We start from the raw sequence: 19851 nt of genomic DNA, 5'->3' as shown, positions 1-19851 counted from the left end.
ATGAAGATCAAGAAGAAATGCAATGCACGTGCACCCCCATCACTCTCCGATGATCAATCCCCCACCATCACCAAAGAAGTGGAAGACGCCATGAAAGAACACCAAAATGGGAACTACACCAAAGCCTTGATTCTTGTCGAGGCCACTCTGTCCCAACACCCAAGCTCCGCTCTTGCTCTCGCTGTCCTCGGCTTCTGTCACTTAAAATTCGTGTTTTCTGCCGAACACTCCACCACTCCCGTTTCATCTGACGACGGTCTCCTCCAACTCGCCGAAACTTTCAATCACGTCAAAGAAGCCGTGGACTTATCCAAGCGAGCCGTGCGCTTGTGCCCCAACTCCCTCGCCTGCTGGTTCTTCCATGTCAACGCACTCTTCAAGTTAACTGAATATGACGCCAATGCCGGCCATGAACCTGTGATAGAAGCTTGCGATGCTGGTTTAGCCATCGAATTTGCCCCAGAAGATTTGGCCACAGAGCCCCGAATTGAAGAATTCAGAACGTGTCTCAGACTCATCAAACTACAAAGCAAGTATCTCATAGACACTAAATACTTGGAAAATTTAAAGAATGAGATTCAAGAACTACAAGAACGAAAGGAAGAGATCGAAGAGAGAGCTATAACAGCGAGTAAGAACTTCGAAACGCCGGAATTGATGCCTTTGCCAGAAAACAAAAGAAAGATCAAGAACCTCAAGAAAGTAGTCGTGTTGGATGTCGACACGGTGGAGAGACGAGTCAAGACTTACTGGAATGACACGATGACTATGGAGCAAAAGAAGGATTTGTTGAGGATTCAAATCGAAGACCTTAAACTGCATTTTGCTAAGAACAAATTGGCCATGGAGGTGATGAAACAGGCGGTGGAGTACGCGACGGGGGCGAAGAATTGGAAGTTTTCAAGTAACACAGAGTGTCGTTGGTGCGGAGAGAGGTTTTTCGATGCCAAATTGACTGGGGAGCATATGAAGAGGGTGCATTTAGGGACTTTTTCCGTTGAGTTAGATTCAGTCCTTCCAGAATTTTTATTTGATTCACTCTGGGACACTGTTGAATCAGGAAAATGGAAACCCGTGAACGTGGTCGAAGCTAATAAAATATTGGAAGATTTGTCAAGAAACGAGGGTGGAGATAAAGATTTCATGAAACAAAAGTGGCCTTATTGCGACGATAGACGGCGCGAAGAGATCATTAACAAAATTCGAGCAGTGTTACGCCAGTTCGTGGGTATAAAATGTTTTTGTTCTAGTCATCTTTCGGCGTTGATGAACTTGATATTGGAAATGCTGAAGAAGCAAGTCCCGGAACAGCTGCTTATGGAATATGGGATAAACCGGACCCTGCTTTCAGTGTGCTTTCTTGGCATCTCTGAGCTTAATCTTGTGTTCGAGTTCTTGGATGATCTTGCCAATGTTTGTGGGTTACGGAGGCTCGTCTTGAGTCTTGGAATGGAGACGGCTATAGGTGAGCATAGTGTTGCTAATTATGAGAAGATTGTTTTCAATGAGGACTTCTCTTGTGTAGTTTTTGACATGAGAATGCTGCGTGGAGAGCTTATGGTGCCGAATGATGGAGCTGCTGTTACTTCTAGTACTGATGATGAAATCGAATTAAATGATGATGAATATAAAGATGATATTTTGGATTGGTTATTGAAGGGAGGTACTAATATTGGGGAGCAATTAAAGCAGTGGACAAATTTGAGAGAAGCTAGTAGAAGTCAAGGGAAAGAGCTTTACAAGATCTATGGGGTTGAATTTAACCGGTTGCTGAGCATTTGTAAGAAAAAAGTACAATATTTGAGAGACATTAAGGTATGGCAGAATTTGGAGAGTATATGTGTTAAAGAAGATAAGAGAAGAGAAGAGTTTGGGTACGAACCAGTGAGCTACAAGTATCTCTTGTCAAATCAGAGACAGATTGCAAGCACAAATGGTAATATTTTCGAGTTGGATATCTTATGGAATATTTTGAGAGAAGATCATGTGGACAATGAAATAAGATTGTTGATTGAGAAGCAGATTGATGAGATGGATGCAAAGGTATGATATAGCCAAATTTATGAACCTGTCAAATTTTCATTGTTGTGTGTGATATTAAAGATGATGCTTGATGAACTTCTATAGGATTGAATCTTAGTATGTTTGTTGTTGCAGCTTTACAAATTGGATGCTATAATCAGGACAACTACTATAAATATGCAGCAGACAGGGAAGAAAATTAAAGCAGTAACTAATTATGACTACCGATCAATTTTGGTGCCCCTGCTGAAGTCATTCATGCGGGTTTGTGTTGGATTCTCCTTCCTGTTTGGTTGAAGTATTTCATATACTTACCTTCTTACCCATCTATGATTTGATGTTTTCGGTGTACTATTCTCCTTTTATAGGCACAACTGGAAGAACAGGCCAACAAAGATGCAGAAAAGAAGTATGAGGCTGTAGAAGAAGCATTGATATCAGAATTTGATGATCTTGATAAAAAAAAAAAGACTGACAAAGGAGGTGGTAATGCAAGACAAGGACAGGGAAATTCCAAGGAAAAAAATAAGAAAAGGGATAAAAGAAAGTCAAAGAAATAAAAGGCCTTGTATTCTGATCATTGTTCTGTTTTCTATTTATGGTAGTTACTGTTGTCTAAAGCTACACATTTATAAATTCACCAGAAAAAATGAAGACGGGCATGAACTAAAAGTGGGAAAATAAGAGCATCTAACATGTTAAATATTAGCATAAGATGAAGAATTTGGACAAATTTACTTGAATTAGATGCTAAAGACTTAAGATATTGAGGAGCTAGAGATCATTAAAGGTGAAACAAAACTGGAAGATAGATAAATGAAATGGGTATTTTAAAGGTAGCCAAGTTAGGAAAATGTGGATCAAATTTACTAGAATAATAGTTTTTAAGGATCCGGACTCTGAAAGAATAATAAATTGGGCAATCTAATACATATGATGTACAACAGATATTGAACACTCGCACTTACTGAAACAGATTATCACAGCAGCTAGTTAATTGGATATAAACTTTGCATTTTCTCAGAAAGAAAGAAAGATATAAGATCTGTAGAGTGGTCCTAGTTTCCACAATATATAGAAAATCTATCATGCAAAATAATGTCCCAAAAATACACAATTTGCTTATTGTAGGCAACTGGAGGTAACTAGGAGCAGCAGGAAAATGTTTAGCAAAAATAAGTCTCAGGGTTAAATAAAGCTCAATGTGTTTTCACCTGTGCTGTGCTTCAGTTCCCTCCCTGAAGCACATGGTGGAGATGTTCCTCCTAATCTTGAGATTGTTGGTCCTGTAGCCATTGATGAATTGGGGCAAGACAAATGGAAACTTTTGCCAGTGGAGTGTGGAGGAGAAAGATCAAAGAATGCTTGATGAGTATTTGGAGTACCAGAGGCAGATTGAGAATGAGAACAAACAAACCTTCGGCATTTGTATACTTTCAAACATTCAATGCAAATGCAGTAATCAAAACTGGAAAATGATCCTCATATTACAAAAGCTAATGGTATATACTTCCGTGTCAGAGCTCTCAATTTGCATTCCCAGAGAAGATCAGTTTTAATTTTGGTTTGAAAATTTGATGTTATTACTATGTACGCTGATAATTGCATTTAACCAAAATCTAGGTGGCAGTGTTTTTTTTTTTTTTTTTTTTTTTTTCAAGCACATTGTTTGCACCGGCCATGATTATATTTTGTAAATAAGTTATAGGTGGTGTAATATTTAATTTTCTGTTGTTTATAATGATTTTTCACTTAAAGATTTTAAGTGATCAAAATTTATATCTGAAACTTTTAGTAGGCAGTAGGCACTGATGCCATCTTCTCTTTTTTCTCAACATGCTCACTGTCGTAATCCTCGCTTGATGAAGCTCAAAGATTTCCTATCAGAGTACTGTGTTGTGGGAAATGCCATGGAAAAGCAAAATTCATAAAAGGTTGAAGGGCTTATTATGGAGAATTGTTGTGGGGGCTACTAGAAAGCACGGGTGCAGCTCCAGGACTGCCACATCAGCACCCAATGCACACTGACGCAGTGTGCAGTGTGCAACGCCGTTGACCGCACATCCATGCCACGTCTTTTTTTTTTTTTTTTTCTTTTTTTGGATTCATGTCGATTCACGCCGTTTCATGCCGATTCTGGCGGAAATGGCTGATACGGCTTGATTCTAGCCAAAACGGGCTGCCACCATGTTGCCAGCCTCCATTCTTCTGCTTCATGTGGTCTTGAGAGAGAGAGAGAGAGAGAGAGAGAGAGAGAGAGAGAGAGAGAGAGAGAGAGAGAGAGAGAGAGAGAGAGAGAGAGAGAGAGAAGAAAGAAGAGATAAGGACGATTGCTTCATGTGCGCTTACTTGAAATTGTGACAAAGAGAGCATGGTAGAAAGTTGTGGATTGTGGATAGTTTTTTGAATAGGTGTATTGGTATAAGAGATAAGAACTTGAAAAGTCAAAAAGATAAAAAATGTTGGAACTTGTGAAAACAGTAAAAATACAAGTTTTGATTTTTTGATTTTATCACCTTTATCCATCAGTTTTTATTATTCTTTAATACTTTGATTTTATCACCTCATTACTCTTTTTCTTTTAAGGAAAATAATTTAATATTATAAATATGTTATTGGGCTAAAATTGAAGTTGTGTAAACATTATAATATATATATATATATATGCTTTTAAATTTATTAATATATGTTTACCATTAATCTTAAATTGGTATATGTTTACCATTATATATATAAAAAAAATGCTTAGTAAATTAGCAATATATAGAAAATATAAATAAAAATAATTTTTTAATCGTCGCACTCCCGAGTCCCATATCTGCACCCGTACCTGAATCTGAATCTGTACCTGTACTTCATGGGGGGGAGGGGGGGGGGGTGGTTATACTTTAAAGTATTGATTAGTGGATACTAGCTACTATTGTTGTGATTTAGAATATGAGACAGAGGTCCATTTGGAGATTGAACTTCCAAGTAAACATGTAGTTTGTATGGTTTTGTTATCAATACAGAAATAAAATTTAATTAGTTAAATTTTTTAGATGCCCTACCTTATGAGTTCTTTAAATTTTTTTATCCAATGGCCCATGTGAGGAAAGGTATAAGATTGATAAAGGTAATTGAAAAAAAAAAATTACCAAGATTGACAATGTGTGTGTGTGTGTGTGTTTTTTTTTTTTTTTTTTAATTAAAAAAAAAAAAGAAAAGAAGAAGAAAAAAAAAAAAAAAAAAAAGAGGTAGTTTGTATGTAGAAGAACTAGATAGCATGCTGGGAAGGGTCTGTTGTGTGTTGATTTGTGGGGATACCCCAAATCCTTATCAATTTGAGAAGTTGGCTACCCATCTGTTGTGGGTGGGGGTGCCCTTTAACCCAAAGGCAAGGAGCATGTTGAATATTGACTCCATGGTGGACAAATCTACATATTAGCCACATCCCACATAGCCAATCCCAATATACATTCAACCATTTTAATGCCCCAATTTGGTTACAAGCTTACATTACTAAGCTCGGCACTAAGTTATGTTATCGCAACACTTTATAAATAAAATAATTTACCTGTATTTTATCGACGTGGGATATTGAGGATTGTGGTGTTATTTATTTCAAGTGTTATGGATTTACAATGCCTTTTTTCCCTCTATTTTCTCGAATAGGTTATCGCTTAGATTTTTTTTTTTTTTTTTTGTTCACATTTGTTTGTAATTTCGTGAAGCCCAATGAACCGAATGGACTTCACTACTTCTGAAAATCATATCCCATGAGATTCTCCTCTTTCTGGTACCCCTTTTCCCTCTTTCACTTCCTATACATTTGCGTGCGTGTTTGTTATGCATAAGATTTTTTTTTTTTGGAGAATCATTATGTATAAGATAATTTAATGGTAGTGAAGAAGAATTTCAAATAGGCAATGAAGTTTTTGGAGTCTAATTAATTGGAATCGTTAATTTTTGAAGTGTCCCATATGATAAAAATTACTCTATTTTCATTTTCTTTGTCCTACCTAACAAAACAAAGTATCAGTAGTGGTTGGCCATTTGGGTTTTATGCTAAAAATTTAATTTTTTGCTTCATGAAAACTAAACATAGAAAAATTTGGGTTTTTGTTGTAAATTTGATAACTTTTTGTAAAATGAAGCTTAATTGCTTTAAACTTGAAGGTTAATTTATTTAATCTTAATTTGGTATTTGACATTGTGTCTTGTGGCCTGTTTTTAGAGTGGTCATTGAGAGCGGAATTGTGGTTCTTTCAACAATCCCCCATGATGATGGTCCCACAACTCAAATCCATGACGTTGGCTTTGATATCTCTAGTTGGACCGTGAGCTATGCCACTCTATCTCAAAACCAATTAGTGATGAGAAAAACACTCCTAGGTCTTTTATGGCAATTAATATTGCACCTTGCAGACCCATTTTTAGAGCAGTCATAGGGAGCCAAATTGTGGTGGCCCATACAGTTTTGAATATTTGTAATGTGAATGCTGTGATGTAGGAATGGAGGATGTTCTGGCAAGCTGTGTTTGGTAAGAAGAAGACTACAAAAGTTGCTCACTTGTAAGTACTTAAAGACTGGAATCCTTGAAATATTGATTTTATATAGTTGTATACTTGGTTTGCTATTAATTTGATTCTTTACAAAGATTTTAAACCTTGCTAATTCAAATTAAGATATATTTGATTAGAAGTAAACACAAAAATTCACTTCACCACCTCTTTTGGCTGAGTGCAAAACTGCTAAATTAATAAATTGATAATTTACCTGCTCTAACACTCTAGAGTTGTGAGAAATTCTAACTTGACCTTCGGAGGGCACTTGGCCGGCACCACACCAGTGCTCTCTGTAAGGTCTTCTCTTTTTGTGTTGTGCAAGCGTTGTTTTGAGCACATGAGGACCGTATAGCTCACTGTTGATTTTTCAACATCATCAAGCATTATAGTGGGAACTATAGAAGTAAACAAAGTGAAATATATAAGTGCACTCTAAATACAGCAGAGAATAAGTTCTTACAAAAATAGATTGCAATTTTGCATAAGAATCTCTTTTTTGTATGCAATTTTGTGAGTTTTAGTTTTTGGGGTTGTTTGTGCTTACATGTGCATGTGTGGATAAATTTTTTATGAATCTTTGTTTGATATAAGCATAAGTTGGAACATTAGGCAGGTTGGATCATTTTCTACAATTTTCTTATCTTTTTTATCAATCTAACAATTAACGGAAGCCACTTTTAAGGTCCCAAGATATCTTTTATTGACACTTCAATGGCATACTTAATGATGAGATGTTCCCCATTCGTATTCCATGCTTACTTTACTTCCTATCTTGCAAGTGATCTGCTCATCCTTAAAATGAGAATGAATTGCACCAGATCATACTGCCGTTTATTATTAATTGCTCCTTCCCAGGAAATAGTACTGCATTCTAGATTTGATGGTGAACTGTAAAATGCCATTTTATACTGGTGCAAATGATTGCAGAACTCTTTTGCAATTAACCATAAACACACACACACACCCTTTTTGATACTTAAGTTTATGAGCTGATTGCTACTTGTACTGATTGCAGAACTCTTTTGCAATTAACCATAAACACACACACACCCTTTTTGATACTTAAGTTTATGAGCTGATTGCTACTTGTACTTGGTGGGTCAACGAAATGAGCCTGCTTTATGGACCTTGTATGATGCTTTATAGGAATGCGCTTCTACAGATTCCTAATGAGCTATTTTCAAATTGGGTTGGAGCAATTAAAAAACCCAATTCATAAGTTATATACTTATACTTATTACAATTTCTGTTAGGTCCTAAAGACTTAGGATCTTATGTATTTAGAACTCAAATGTGTATTGTTGGCAAACCATGATCAAAACAAAATGTTTAGTCGTGTTTAGACTTGCTCAAAGTTAGTTCATTTATGTAAAGTTGGATTTAAGTTGATGTAGATTTATTAAAGCATTTCGGCCTAGTTCGATCGATCGAAGCTTAGGCTCGATCAATCGAAATTCGAGCAAAATACGTTTTCTGCAGAATTCCAACTCAGCCCTAGTTTATTTAAAATATTTAGGGTTTTGTATTTTTGCCCTAGGTATATAAGGCAAACCCTCACCACGTTTTAGTGTAGTTCATATTGCTATTTGTGTAAATCTCTTGTGAGATCTGAGAGGAGCTTTCCTTTACACAGGCTTAGGATTATCAAGAAGGAGATTCATTTAAGAAGGAGATTCGTTCAAGAACTTGATGATCATTCAGTTGCTACCATAAGAACTTAAAGAAACACAAGCGGGTGTGCTTGTACTTGCTGGAGAATCCAAGAAAGAAGGAGTCCGTGGTTTCAGAGCTTGCATGTGGTCATGTCAGTAAGTTTCTACTGGTAGGTAGCAATAGGATGTTAGTGATCTAAGTCCTATTGAACAACTTCGATTCTTTCATAGTGGATTCAGGTTTACTTTAAGGATAACTAGGTTAAATCCTCCCCAAGTTTTTACCAGTTTGGTTTATTGGATGATCATATCATTGTATTATTTATCTTTCTACTGCTCTGCATGATATGATTGTTTAATTGTGATAACCTAGATTTTGAATTTGGACTAAGTAACAACTTGGCTAATTACCTAGGTTAATCCAATTGTGTTTTAAGGGGTCTAAAAACTATCAAGTGGTATCAAAGCAGGTTGCTCTCTTATTGTTGATCTTTTGATCACTGAGCTGATCCTTGACCCCTGTTGTCATGGAACACGGACATTCTCTTGTTATTCCTCCTCACTTTGATGGGAATAACTATGCTTATTGGAAAGTAAGAATGAAAACATTCCCAAAATCAATTGATGAGAGAGTCTGGAACTCTGTTGAATACGGATGGGAGAAGCCCATTACTCCTGTTAGTGAGTGGCAAATTTCTCAAAAAGAAGCAACCGTGTTCAATAGCAAAGTTATGAATGTCATCTTTAACGCTGTTTCTATGAAGGAATTTAAGAGAATCTCTAATGTTGAGGTTGCTCATACTGCTTGAAATATCCTCCAGACTGTGCATGAAGGCACAAAGGCTGTCAAAATCAACAAATTGCAGCAGTTAACTTCTAAATTTGAAAGCATTAAGATGTCTGATGATGAATCTTTTGATGAATTCTATGATAAACTTGATGAATTCTATGATAAACTTAATGATATTGTTAATTCTACATATAACTTGGATGAAATCTATGATCAACCTAAAATTGTTAGGAAGATTCTTAGATCTTTGACTGAAGATTTTAGACCCAAGGTGACTGCCATCACTGAGAGCAAGGATATGGACTCCATCCCTATTGATGAACTTGTAGGATCTCTTCAATCCTATGAGTTGGACCTATCTAAGATTAGCAAATCCAAATCAATGGCTCTTAAGTCAGTTGATGATGTTGATGTTGGTGGATTTGATGATGAGCTCTTTGCTATAGAGATTGCTTACCTTGCCAAGAACTTTAGGAATTTGCTTAGAAACAACAACAGAAGGGCAAGAGATAAGAACACTGCTAAACCTAGAAACTTTAGGAAGAATGATCCCACTAAGGTTAACAACACTGATAAACCTAGAGAAAAAGTAGGTCAATCTTCTAATAATTCTATGGGTCCTCAGTGTTTTGGATGTCAAGGGTATGGTCACATAAAATCTGAATGTCCTACTTACTTGAAATCTAAGGGTAAGGCTATGGCTGTAACCCTTAGTGATGGTGAAGTTTTTAATGATGAGTCTGGTTGTGACGAGGATGGAAACTTCATTGCTTTCACTGCTACTACTGTAGTCAATGAAAGTGTATCTGCTGAAGAGAACCCTTTTGATGGGAAACTCTCTGAGGACGCAGATCTTCAAGAAGCCTACAATAAACTTTGCAAAGTTGCTGCAAAGGATACTATGAATGTTGAATTAGGTTTGAAGAAAATTGCTTCTCTTGAGCTTGATAAGAAAAATTTTCTTATTAAACTGTTTGATGCTACTGAACTTTTGAATAATGTGAAGACTGAGAATATGATTTTACTTGATAAAGTTAAGAATTTGGAACATGAGCTTTCTGTTGCTAGAGAACAATCTAATAGGTTTGCTAGTTCTAAACTTGATCATATGCTTAGTGTTCAAAAGTCTCCTTCGAACAAAACTAGGTTAGGTTTTGTAGAAAGCATTAATGTGTCTGCACCCAATTCCACTATCTTTGTTCCTTCATCTTCTTCTGAACCCCTTGTGAGTGAGGTTGTCAAACCCTTAGAAGTTACATCTCTTAGGAAGATTAGGGTTAAATTGAAAGAGTCTAAACTTAAGCAGCCTACCCTTTCTAAGGACAAGTCACATGATAAGCCTGCATGAGTTTGTCATTTTTGTGGAAAGTCTGGACACATTCGTCCAAACTATTACAAGCTGCAAGCTGCTAAGAGAGCAAACAAACCAAAAGTACCTGTGCCTCAAGCACAAGATCCTATGGTACTCATTGGTGAATTGGTAAATGCTCTAAACCTTTATTCCAATCCTGGAGTTAGAAATCATTCCCATGTGAATAAGAACTCCAATGCTCGTGGTGCATCTAAAAAGTTTTGAATGCAAAAGGCTCAATCTAATTGAGTCCTTTTGACATGGCCCTTGTGCTTCATTGCTATTCTTTGTGATCATCGTTCTTTGGTTTTTGTTTTCTTTATTTCTAGGATTTGCATTGCATAACATTCATGTATTTCATTCTAAGTTGTTTTTGTTTATCTTTTTCAACCAAAAAAAAAAAAAAAAAAAAGAAAGAAAAAAAAGAAAGAAAGAAAGAAAGAAAAATGAAGCAAATTGTGTTTTGCACTATTTTCTTGGTTTTTGAAAACAAGGTTGGTCAATTTATTTTCACAAAACATGTCTTTTGTACCTTGTTTAGCTTTGATTAACTTACTTATTGCACTTTACTAGTTAAAGCTTTGTAGTACATGTTGTGTGGGAAAGATGTTTATGGCTTTGATTACTTTGTCTTGATCTTGAAGCCAGTTGTCTTTGACTGTCGGACTTAAACCTTTTGAGAAAGGTATAAATAACCATCTCACCATTGTTCACTAGCCAATCATGAACACCTTAGTGCATATCGTAAGATTTTGTGATCGAGAAAGTGTAGCACATGCACAAAAAGATCATAAGGTGTAGCCTCGGTTTAAATACTAAAATTGGTGTGTACATTATTGGACTTAAAGTTAAATCAAATAATTGCTAAAATTGGTATGTACATTATCCCGGCTATTTTAATAAGTTTCTAAATAATTAAAATTTGTGTGTACTATATGGGGCAAAATCAAGAAACTTACATGATTGCAAGCTTATGATCTAGGAGATGTGAGAGTTATATGATGTAACTCTTTTGGTAATAATCTCTTTCAAATTCTAAGTGATGAATTTTGTAGACTTTGTGTTTAATTGCTATGCACATATCACCTCACACGTATCTCAAGTTTTTGCTAGTTGCATACACTACACAAGTTACTCTTTGCTAAACATTGTACATGTTATTGTGTGTGTCTTTGGTCTGACCAACCAAGTTTGCAAATACTTTGAGTTTTTATGCAAAACAATTTTAATGCTTGAAAATCTTAATTTTGGGAAAACTGGGCTTAAAACTTTGTTTTTGAAAAACATTACATCACATACTCATGCATTTTGTTCATCAATTTCAATGCTTTGAGGTGCTTCTAAAATGTGTCTTTGTTATTTTCAAAAACTGTGTTTTTTTCTCAAAACTTTTGTGAGGCTATGTCTAATTTGATTGATCCAATCTGTTTTTTGATTAATCGAAATTGTTTTAAAAGTCTTAAGGAAGCCTTTGTCTGCTTCGATTGATCCAATCTGTTTTTCGATCAAACGAAATTGTTTTAAAAATTTTAAAGAAGCCTCTGTTTGTTTCAATCAATTGAAACTGATTTTCGATCGATCGAAAGTCGTGAATCACGTTTTTAAAAAAAAAACAGATTTGACTTATTCAGACTTACTTTTCAAAAGTTCTTTTCAAACTTTTCTCTCTCTCCGAATTGGACAAAGCTCACCTACCAATTTTTTGTCGTTTTCCTCCAGATATTTTGCAAGGTTTTCCTCTCTCTAAGCCGGTAAGTCTATTTTGCCCTTCCTTTTGCATTTTAGTTCAAGTTTTCATGCATTTTTACATGAATTTCATGGGTATTTTCGGAACTTTTCAAATTGGGATTTTTGTTGATTCAAGCTTCTTTTTCTGAAATTGATCATTGGGTTTTGTTCCTATAATGTTATAATCATGATCTATAATGATTAATTTGATCAATTTGGTGTTTTGTGAGAAATTGAAAATTCTAGGGCTTGTTTTTTATCCGAATTTGGGGATTTTGTTCAAATTGATTTCAATTGGCTTGTTGAATTGATGTAATTGATCATTATTTTATGTAATCTAATTTGTGTAATGATCAATTGGTCAAATTTTTTACAAAATGAACAAGTGGTTTTTCAATTTTTGGGGTTTTTGTTAGAAACTCTATGCTCAAGCCAATTTTGTGAACTTGATTTAAATTTAAACTTAATTGCACTGCATTAGAGCATGCATCATGACATTTAAACTGTTAATGCATCATATAGATTTTTGGTCTATATTTTTTTGTGCTAACTTGCAGTCTGCCCTTGGTTTTTTTTTTTTTTTTTTTTTTTTTTTTTTTTTTTTTTTTTTTTTTTTTTTGTCTTGGTCCTTATCCTAGCACCATGCCTAGGAAGACTAGAGCCCATAAGACTCCCTCCACTTCCTCTAAGTCTCCCTCTAGGAGTGAGTTGTTTAGGAATGACAAAAGCAGAGAGGTCTATGAGAAATTGAACTGTAAGCGTAAGATTTGGGCTGAGTGTTCTGTTGTGTTAGATGAGGTAGATCCTACCACTAGGGCAAACCTTGAGAGTAGAGTTTGGCTGTCCTTGCTAGAGGTAGATCATCAACACCCGACCGCCCTGATTAGAGAGTTCTTCTCGAACCTCTCTTGCCACGTCTATGATTCTAACACCCTTGTTCGGAGTTGGATATGAGGTGTTGAGTTCACCATTACTCCTCGGATAATGGCTAATGCTCTTGGGGTTTCGGTCGTTAGGGAGCCTATCTATCCCTATGAGGAGTCTCCACCCTTAGATGACGTTATGTCATACATCACTGGGTCTTCTATCCAGTGGGGTTCTGATCCTCGGATCACGTTTGCTGAGCTTACTGAGACTGCCTATCTTTTCTTTAGGAAAGTGTGTCATTCTTTGTGGCCTATTTCTCATCTCCACACCATCCCTCTTGAGTGATATGTGTTTTTGTACGCTTTTGTTTCTGGTGGGTCTATCAGCTTTCCTCATTTATTTCTTCGTTCTTTGAACGAAGTTCATAGGAGTTTTGCCATTACTCATGCTCTTATCCATCCTATTTTCATTCATCGGATTTTGTTGTTTCTTGGTCTAGCTGATATTCCTGCCAGGTGAGCCCGTTCATGTCATAGATCCCATAGGTGCCACCTTCCTTAGGCAGAGGGCTGCTCACTTGAGAGTTGGTCCTACGCGTCCTAGAGGTGCGTAATCTGGTGTTGTTCCCCCTCCTCCCTCTTCTATAGGTGCTGATACGGCTGAGGCATCTGGTGCTGCTTCTGCTGATGTTGATGTTCCTCCACCGACTACTTCGGATGATTCCGACATTCGATGTACGTTGGATCATGTCTTGACTGTTCAGGCGACTCATGGACAGATTTTGGTGGACGTGCTTGACGAGATCCGTGCTTTATGCACAGAGTTGGTACAGTTTTGACAATCCTCACCGCCACCTCCTTTTGATGATGGATTTTGATTGCCCTTTGGAATTCCGCCACAAAAAAGGGGAGTACATATTTGAGCACTTGTAGAGTTTTTGTTTTCAGGGGGGGAGCATTTTTGTTGGTTGGAGCGTGTGGAGTTTAGATTGTATCTAGGTGCTTCATTTTGTATTTACCTTTTTAGCTCCTTTTTTGTTTTGTTTGGGCAATTCATGTTAGGGGGAGATACTTTTATTGTTTTATATGTTTCTTGTTTCAACTTCTTATTGATTTATATTTATGAGTTATTCGTTGATATATGTCTTTATTGTATGTTGGTTGAAATCAAGAATTTATTTTGTTTACCTGTATTTTCCACACATGCGGTTATGCATTTTATTTAGTGTTTTAGGAAATATACAGGTTGATTCAATTGAGTTGTTGTCTACACTTGTAACTAATGGATAGTAATTAGGATTGGATTTGTTTTATGAGCATATTTTTCTGTAAAGGGCTTTTCTTTGTAAACTTTGAGCTTTTAGCTGTGTTTTGTCACAGATTGCCAAAGGAGGAGTTTGTTAGGTTCTAAAGACTTAGGATCTTATGTATTTAGAACTCTAATGTGTATCATTGGCAAACCATGATCAAAACAAGATGTTTAGTCATGTTTAGACTTGCTCAAAGTTGGTTCATTTATGTAAAGTTGGATTTAAGTTGATGCAAATTTATTAAAGCATTTCGGCCTGGTTCGATCGATTGAAGCTTAGGCTCGATCAATCGAAATTCGGGCAGAATGTGTTTTCTATAGAATTCCAACTCAGCCTTAGTTTATTTAAAACGTTTAGGGTTTTCTATTTTTGCCCTAGGTATATAAGGCAAACCTTGGCCATGTTTTAGTGTGACTCATATTGCTGTTTGTGTAAATCTCTTGTGAGATCTGAGAGGAGCTTTCCTTTATAAAAGCTTAGGATTATCAAGAAGGAGATTCATTCAAGAACTTGATGATCATTCAGTTGCTGCCATAAGAACTTAAAGAAGCACAAGCGGGTGTGCTTGTACTTGCTGGAGAATCCAAGAAAGAAGGAGTCCGTGGTTTCGGAGTTTGCACGTGGTCATGTCAGTAAGTTTCTACTGGTGGGTAGCAATAGGATGTTAGTGGTCTAAGTCCTGTTGAACAACTTCGATTCTTTCATAGTGGATTCAGGTTTACTTTGAGGATAGCTAAGTTAAATCCTCCCCAAGTTTTTATCGGTTTGGTTTCCTGGGTGATCATATCATTGTGTTATTTATCTTTCCGCTGCTTTGCTTGATATGATTGTTTGATTGTGATAACCTAGATTTGGAATTTAGACTAAGTAACAACTTGGCTAATTACCTAGGTTAATCCAATTGTGTTTTTAAGGGGTCTAAAAACTATCAATTTCCATTTGGAGATTGTAATGCTCATCATTTCTTGCTACCCTTCATCCTTGACTTCATCATTTTCTTATGATCACTCTCTTCAGTTGCCCTCTATGCCTTTTAGTTTCTATGGCCTTAAGTAAGCCCATTACCTATCATTATAAGAAGTGCCCAAAAATTTTCCAAAGCCATTGAGCTTTCTCATAGTCCATCCTAAGGTGTTTGATTCTCCCCTGGTAGTACTAATCAACTCTTCCTCTATGTGTGTGGGGCAAGTAATGGGCTAATCGACTACCTCATAGTTGTGATAAAAAATTGTGTTCTTAGACTTTCTCTAGTTTTTAACCTACTAACATAAGCTCACATTAACACAAAGGAAAGAGGATGGAGCAATAAAAAGAGGAAGAAATTAAGGTTATTGATCCAATCATGTGACTATCTTGACAATACAAACAACTGCATTGTATTGAAGGTCTAACTATTGTCTCATTTTGTTTTGAAATAGTTAAAAATATATATATTAATATATTGCTAACTCTGCAACTTGCACCCCTCCCCCTTGTCTATTCTTCAAACTTCTAAAAGTATTGTTAATAACCTCCTATCAATATAAAAGCAACAATCTTTACTCATATATAAAAGCAAAATGCCCAGTATACAAAATATCCCATGGCTCAATATTAAAGAATCATTTAATTTGTACCCTAACACAAAATAAAAAAGTGATATAATAATAAGAAGACATTATATAAACACACAGAAAAATGGGCAATTTTTCTTGTCACGTTATGAAACTCCTAGACAGAAGAGTATAGCCTATAGAACCTGTTAAAATCACGTCAAGCTATTTTCTTTCCTGAATATAAAGGATATAGAGTCAGATAGTCTTGGAGATTCACAGTAGCCATTGTGAACATTATAAAAAAAAAAAATATATATATATATATATATATATTCAGAGGCAAGATTAAAAGAAAATATTTAAGAAAAAGCCTCTATATATATTGATATTAATGTAATAATAAATAAACAATGGTAAACAACTCCATCTTCAAACTTAATTTCTATCATCACCATACACCATTATTGTGATGACCACTCCACAGTATAAGTGCTTGTGGGGTATAGAAGATAAGAATCAAGGTTCAAGTTTCTAGAAATGAACTTCACACACATATACTAATTAGATACTTTTTAAAGAATTATAAAATCTACTCAATAATCTTAATTAACTAAAAATATACTTTTCATATAATTTGATTCCTTCAAATAAATTTGAGAAATAAATCAAACTAAAAGTATTCAGATTTTAGAGTATAACTATATATATCTCAGTGCCTAGCTTGAAAGCTTTTAACAAATCTGTAGGAGAAAGCATTTCTTTCTATGTTCTCAATGGTGAAAAACTACCGTGAGAGTAGTACCAGTGGCGTGGTAAAACGCGTGACAGTGGCTAAAGTCTATTTAGGGTATGTTGGGATAGAACTTATTTTGCTGAAACTGAAAACTGAAAATACTGTAGCAAAATAATTTTTAAATGTGTGAATAGTACCATGGGACCCATTTTTAATGAAAAAATTATTAAAAAGTGATATTTGTGGGTCTGTAAACAGTGCACGGATGCACCATTCATGATTGAAAAGTCAACATTTGTGGCTACAGTTCATAAACAGTAACCACAAACCTCCTGAAACGCGTGCCAACCAAAAAAAAAAAAAGAAACTAAAATGCGGACGTGAGACATGAACGTGGATCCAAACCCCCTCTTAAAGTGAGATTGGTGCTTATTTTTCAAGTACCAAAGCGTTTTTTTTATTTTTTTTCAGAAGGAGCAAGTTTTAAAACTACCGGTCATTCTTAAGTGGCAAAGGACATTTTAGGATTAGTCAGGGGGGCAGTTGCCTCCTCTCGATTCCCTGGCTCCGCCCATGTTATTACTTATCAGACGAAAATAAGAATCAAATGCTTATTGGCTGAAATTTAACATTAAAAAAAATAATAATAAAGCTTACTGGCCAAATGATATGGGATTCAAAAGAAAGTTATGAGTTCAAAATGCCTTAGATCTTAGCATATCAGCAATCAAGAAAAAAAATCAGTGAACTTTTGATTAGGTCACCATTTACAAACTTTTGATAAGGTCAAATTTTATTTGTCAGCATGTACTATAAAAAAAAATTATATTTTGCATCAAAATTTGCAAGAATAAATCATGCACGTAGCTTGAAAAGAAATCTTGGAAAACACTACCAACCTTATTCTTGATCAATAATTCATTGTTTAGTTGTCTCGTAAGTTTGGAGTACGTTGGCATTGAATTCCAATCCCACACAAAAAGTAGAAGTTTGGAATCTACGAAGTGTATCATGTGACAATCACCGGACATCAAATTTAAATTGTGTATATGAATTCTTTCTTAAAAAAAATAATAAAAATAATAAATTGTGTAAATGAATTCCTATTTCTTAACTATGTATGCTACATTAAATGTCATTTTGTGAACAGTTTATCTAACTTTTTCTTGAAATTTTTTTTGCTGGAAATATGCTAAAATATACTTATATCTTGAAAAAAGTGAGAAAAAAATGGGAAAAAGCAAAGTTTTAAAAAAGATAAATGATATGTCCACAACATTTTCACAACATTTTTACAACAAATCTTAAGTGGTAGATTGTTACTGGTTACTATTGTTAGGGCAAAAAAGTAATCTTAGTGTTAGATTCAAATTTGAACCAATAATACTAACCACCTATGATTTGTTGTGAAAATGTTATAAAAATATTATGGACGTAGCATCCCTCTTAAAAAAATTGTATATAAAAGTTAAAAACTGATGTCAAACACACTTTAAATTTTAGATGACCTTATGCATTTGTTCCTTTCATAGTTTACACATAAATTCCATCATTTGATACACACGTGGAAGAGAAGAGGGAAAGACCTAAACTCTAATAAAAGGAGGAAAGAAAGACCTTAGTAGTCTTAAAAGCGGTCCCTTCCCCCACTCTTATTAGATTGTTTTGTAGAAACATTAGTAGTCAAAGTAATGGTATTATCAAATCCGAATATAGGGCTACTTTATTTGTTTGCCATATCTTTGCTAAGTGTTTATGGAATTATTGTAGCATGTTGATCTAGTAACTAGGAGGCTGCCCTTTGGTCGCCTATGATACTAGTAGGGATGGCCACACCCATTGAGTAATGGATTCCAACCCTACCCGATCCAAATGTTTCGAGTAATACTCGGTTCTTAATGGGTAGAGCTTAATCGGGTAGGGTATGGATATTACCCGAATTTTTCGGGCAGGGTATGGATATTATCCAAACCCGACCCGTAAAAAAAAAAAAAAAACCCTAAACCTTTCTCATCGTCACTCAGTCTCACACTCTCTTTGCCTCTCCTCAGTCCTCACCGTCACTCTCTCTCTTTGTCTCTCCTCACCACTTCTGCTCTATTGGTTTCTGGGTTTGACGTTTTGGGAAGGTTCTGTCTCTTGCATATACCCACAGTTATTGGTTTTGGCATCGATTTTTTGCTTGATTCTCATTCCTTGTTCTATGCGAATCAACTGGGTCTTCCTACCACTTTCTTTTCTCAGGTAAATGACTCATTCTTTTTCCCTCTTTTGCTAGTTTGGCTTCAAAAGAAAATTCTTTTCTGTGGGTATCTGGGTTTGACGTTTTGGGAGGATTCAGTTGATAATTAGCTTTTGTTTCCTTTTCTAGACTAAATTTGTCAACTGGTGAGTTTTTTGTTCTTTGCATGTTGTTTACTTGTGTTGTCTTGTTGAATTTATCGTCTGGGTGTGTGTTTGAATTCAGCTGGGTATGTTTCAAATTTGGTTTTTGATTGAATTTTATCAACTGGGTATGTGCTAGATTTGGTTTTTGATTGCATTAAGGTGTTTGATTCTATATGGTATATGTCTATTTATAGAGAGGAGTGAATCTGTCCAAGTTTTTGCACAAACGGAGCATGTAAGACTTGGTTTTTGACTGCATTAAGGTGTTCTCAATTTCTTGTTTCATGGCTGAACCTTTCTTTAAACACTAATAGTCTGTACTCTGTACACATTTGAAAAGAAATCAAATTGGACCACTTTAATGCTATTGTGCAATTTTCGATAAACCACAAATTAACCTTACATTCATAGTATATTTAATAATGAAATGATTGAAGGACCCATGTATATTTAACTAATCTTTCTCTCTCTCTTTGCAGTTGCCTACATGTCTACCACATCCTCTGCCTCAACCCCAACCCCAAGGCCCCCAACTAGCACGACATCAGAATCACAATCGTTGTTTGGAGAGGAAGTTGAGTCCATTCCGGTTGAGAATCCACAACAACAAGGCACTAAAAGAAGAAAAACTTCAGGTGTATGGAATCATTTTAAGAAGAAGAATATTGATGGGAAAGTTAAGGCCTAATGCAACTACTGTGGAAGACTTATGGCTGGAGCAAGTACATCAGGGACGACTCATCTAAAATTGCACATAGCAAAAAGTTTTCCAAGTGCTCCGAAGGAATCAAGTCCTCCGAGGGAAGGAACAGATATTAGGAAGCAAGTTCTTGTCAAACAACACAATAAGGCAAGAAGTAAAGGGATCTCAAGTCCTAGTGTTTTTAATGAAGAGGATCAAAAGGCTTTGAGGAGGGACCTTGTGTGA

The 19851-nt window shown here is 35.6% G+C and overlaps 1 protein-coding gene across 1 annotated transcript in view; it reads left to right on the top strand.

Annotated features, from left to right (window-relative positions):
• LOC126727860 (uncharacterized) overlaps positions 1-19851 on the top strand; it is a 28160-nt gene continuing 8309 nt past the window's right edge. Inside the window, exons 1-4 of the mRNA XM_050433767.1 lie at positions 1-2043; positions 2158-2286; positions 2391-2508; positions 13606-13784. Coding sequence (XP_050289724.1) covers positions 1-2043; positions 2158-2286; positions 2391-2508; positions 13606-13784 — 2469 coding nt within the window. The remainder of the gene's footprint in view (positions 2044-2157; positions 2287-2390; positions 2509-13605; positions 13785-19851) is intronic.

The sequence above is a fragment of the Quercus robur genome, chromosome 5, assembly GCF_932294415.1.
Source record: "Quercus robur chromosome 5, dhQueRobu3.1, whole genome shotgun sequence".
Classification (NCBI taxonomy): Eukaryota; Viridiplantae; Streptophyta; class Magnoliopsida; order Fagales; family Fagaceae; genus Quercus; species Quercus robur.
Note: the sequence above shows the minus strand (reverse complement) of the source record. Positions and strands in the feature narration are given on the sequence as shown.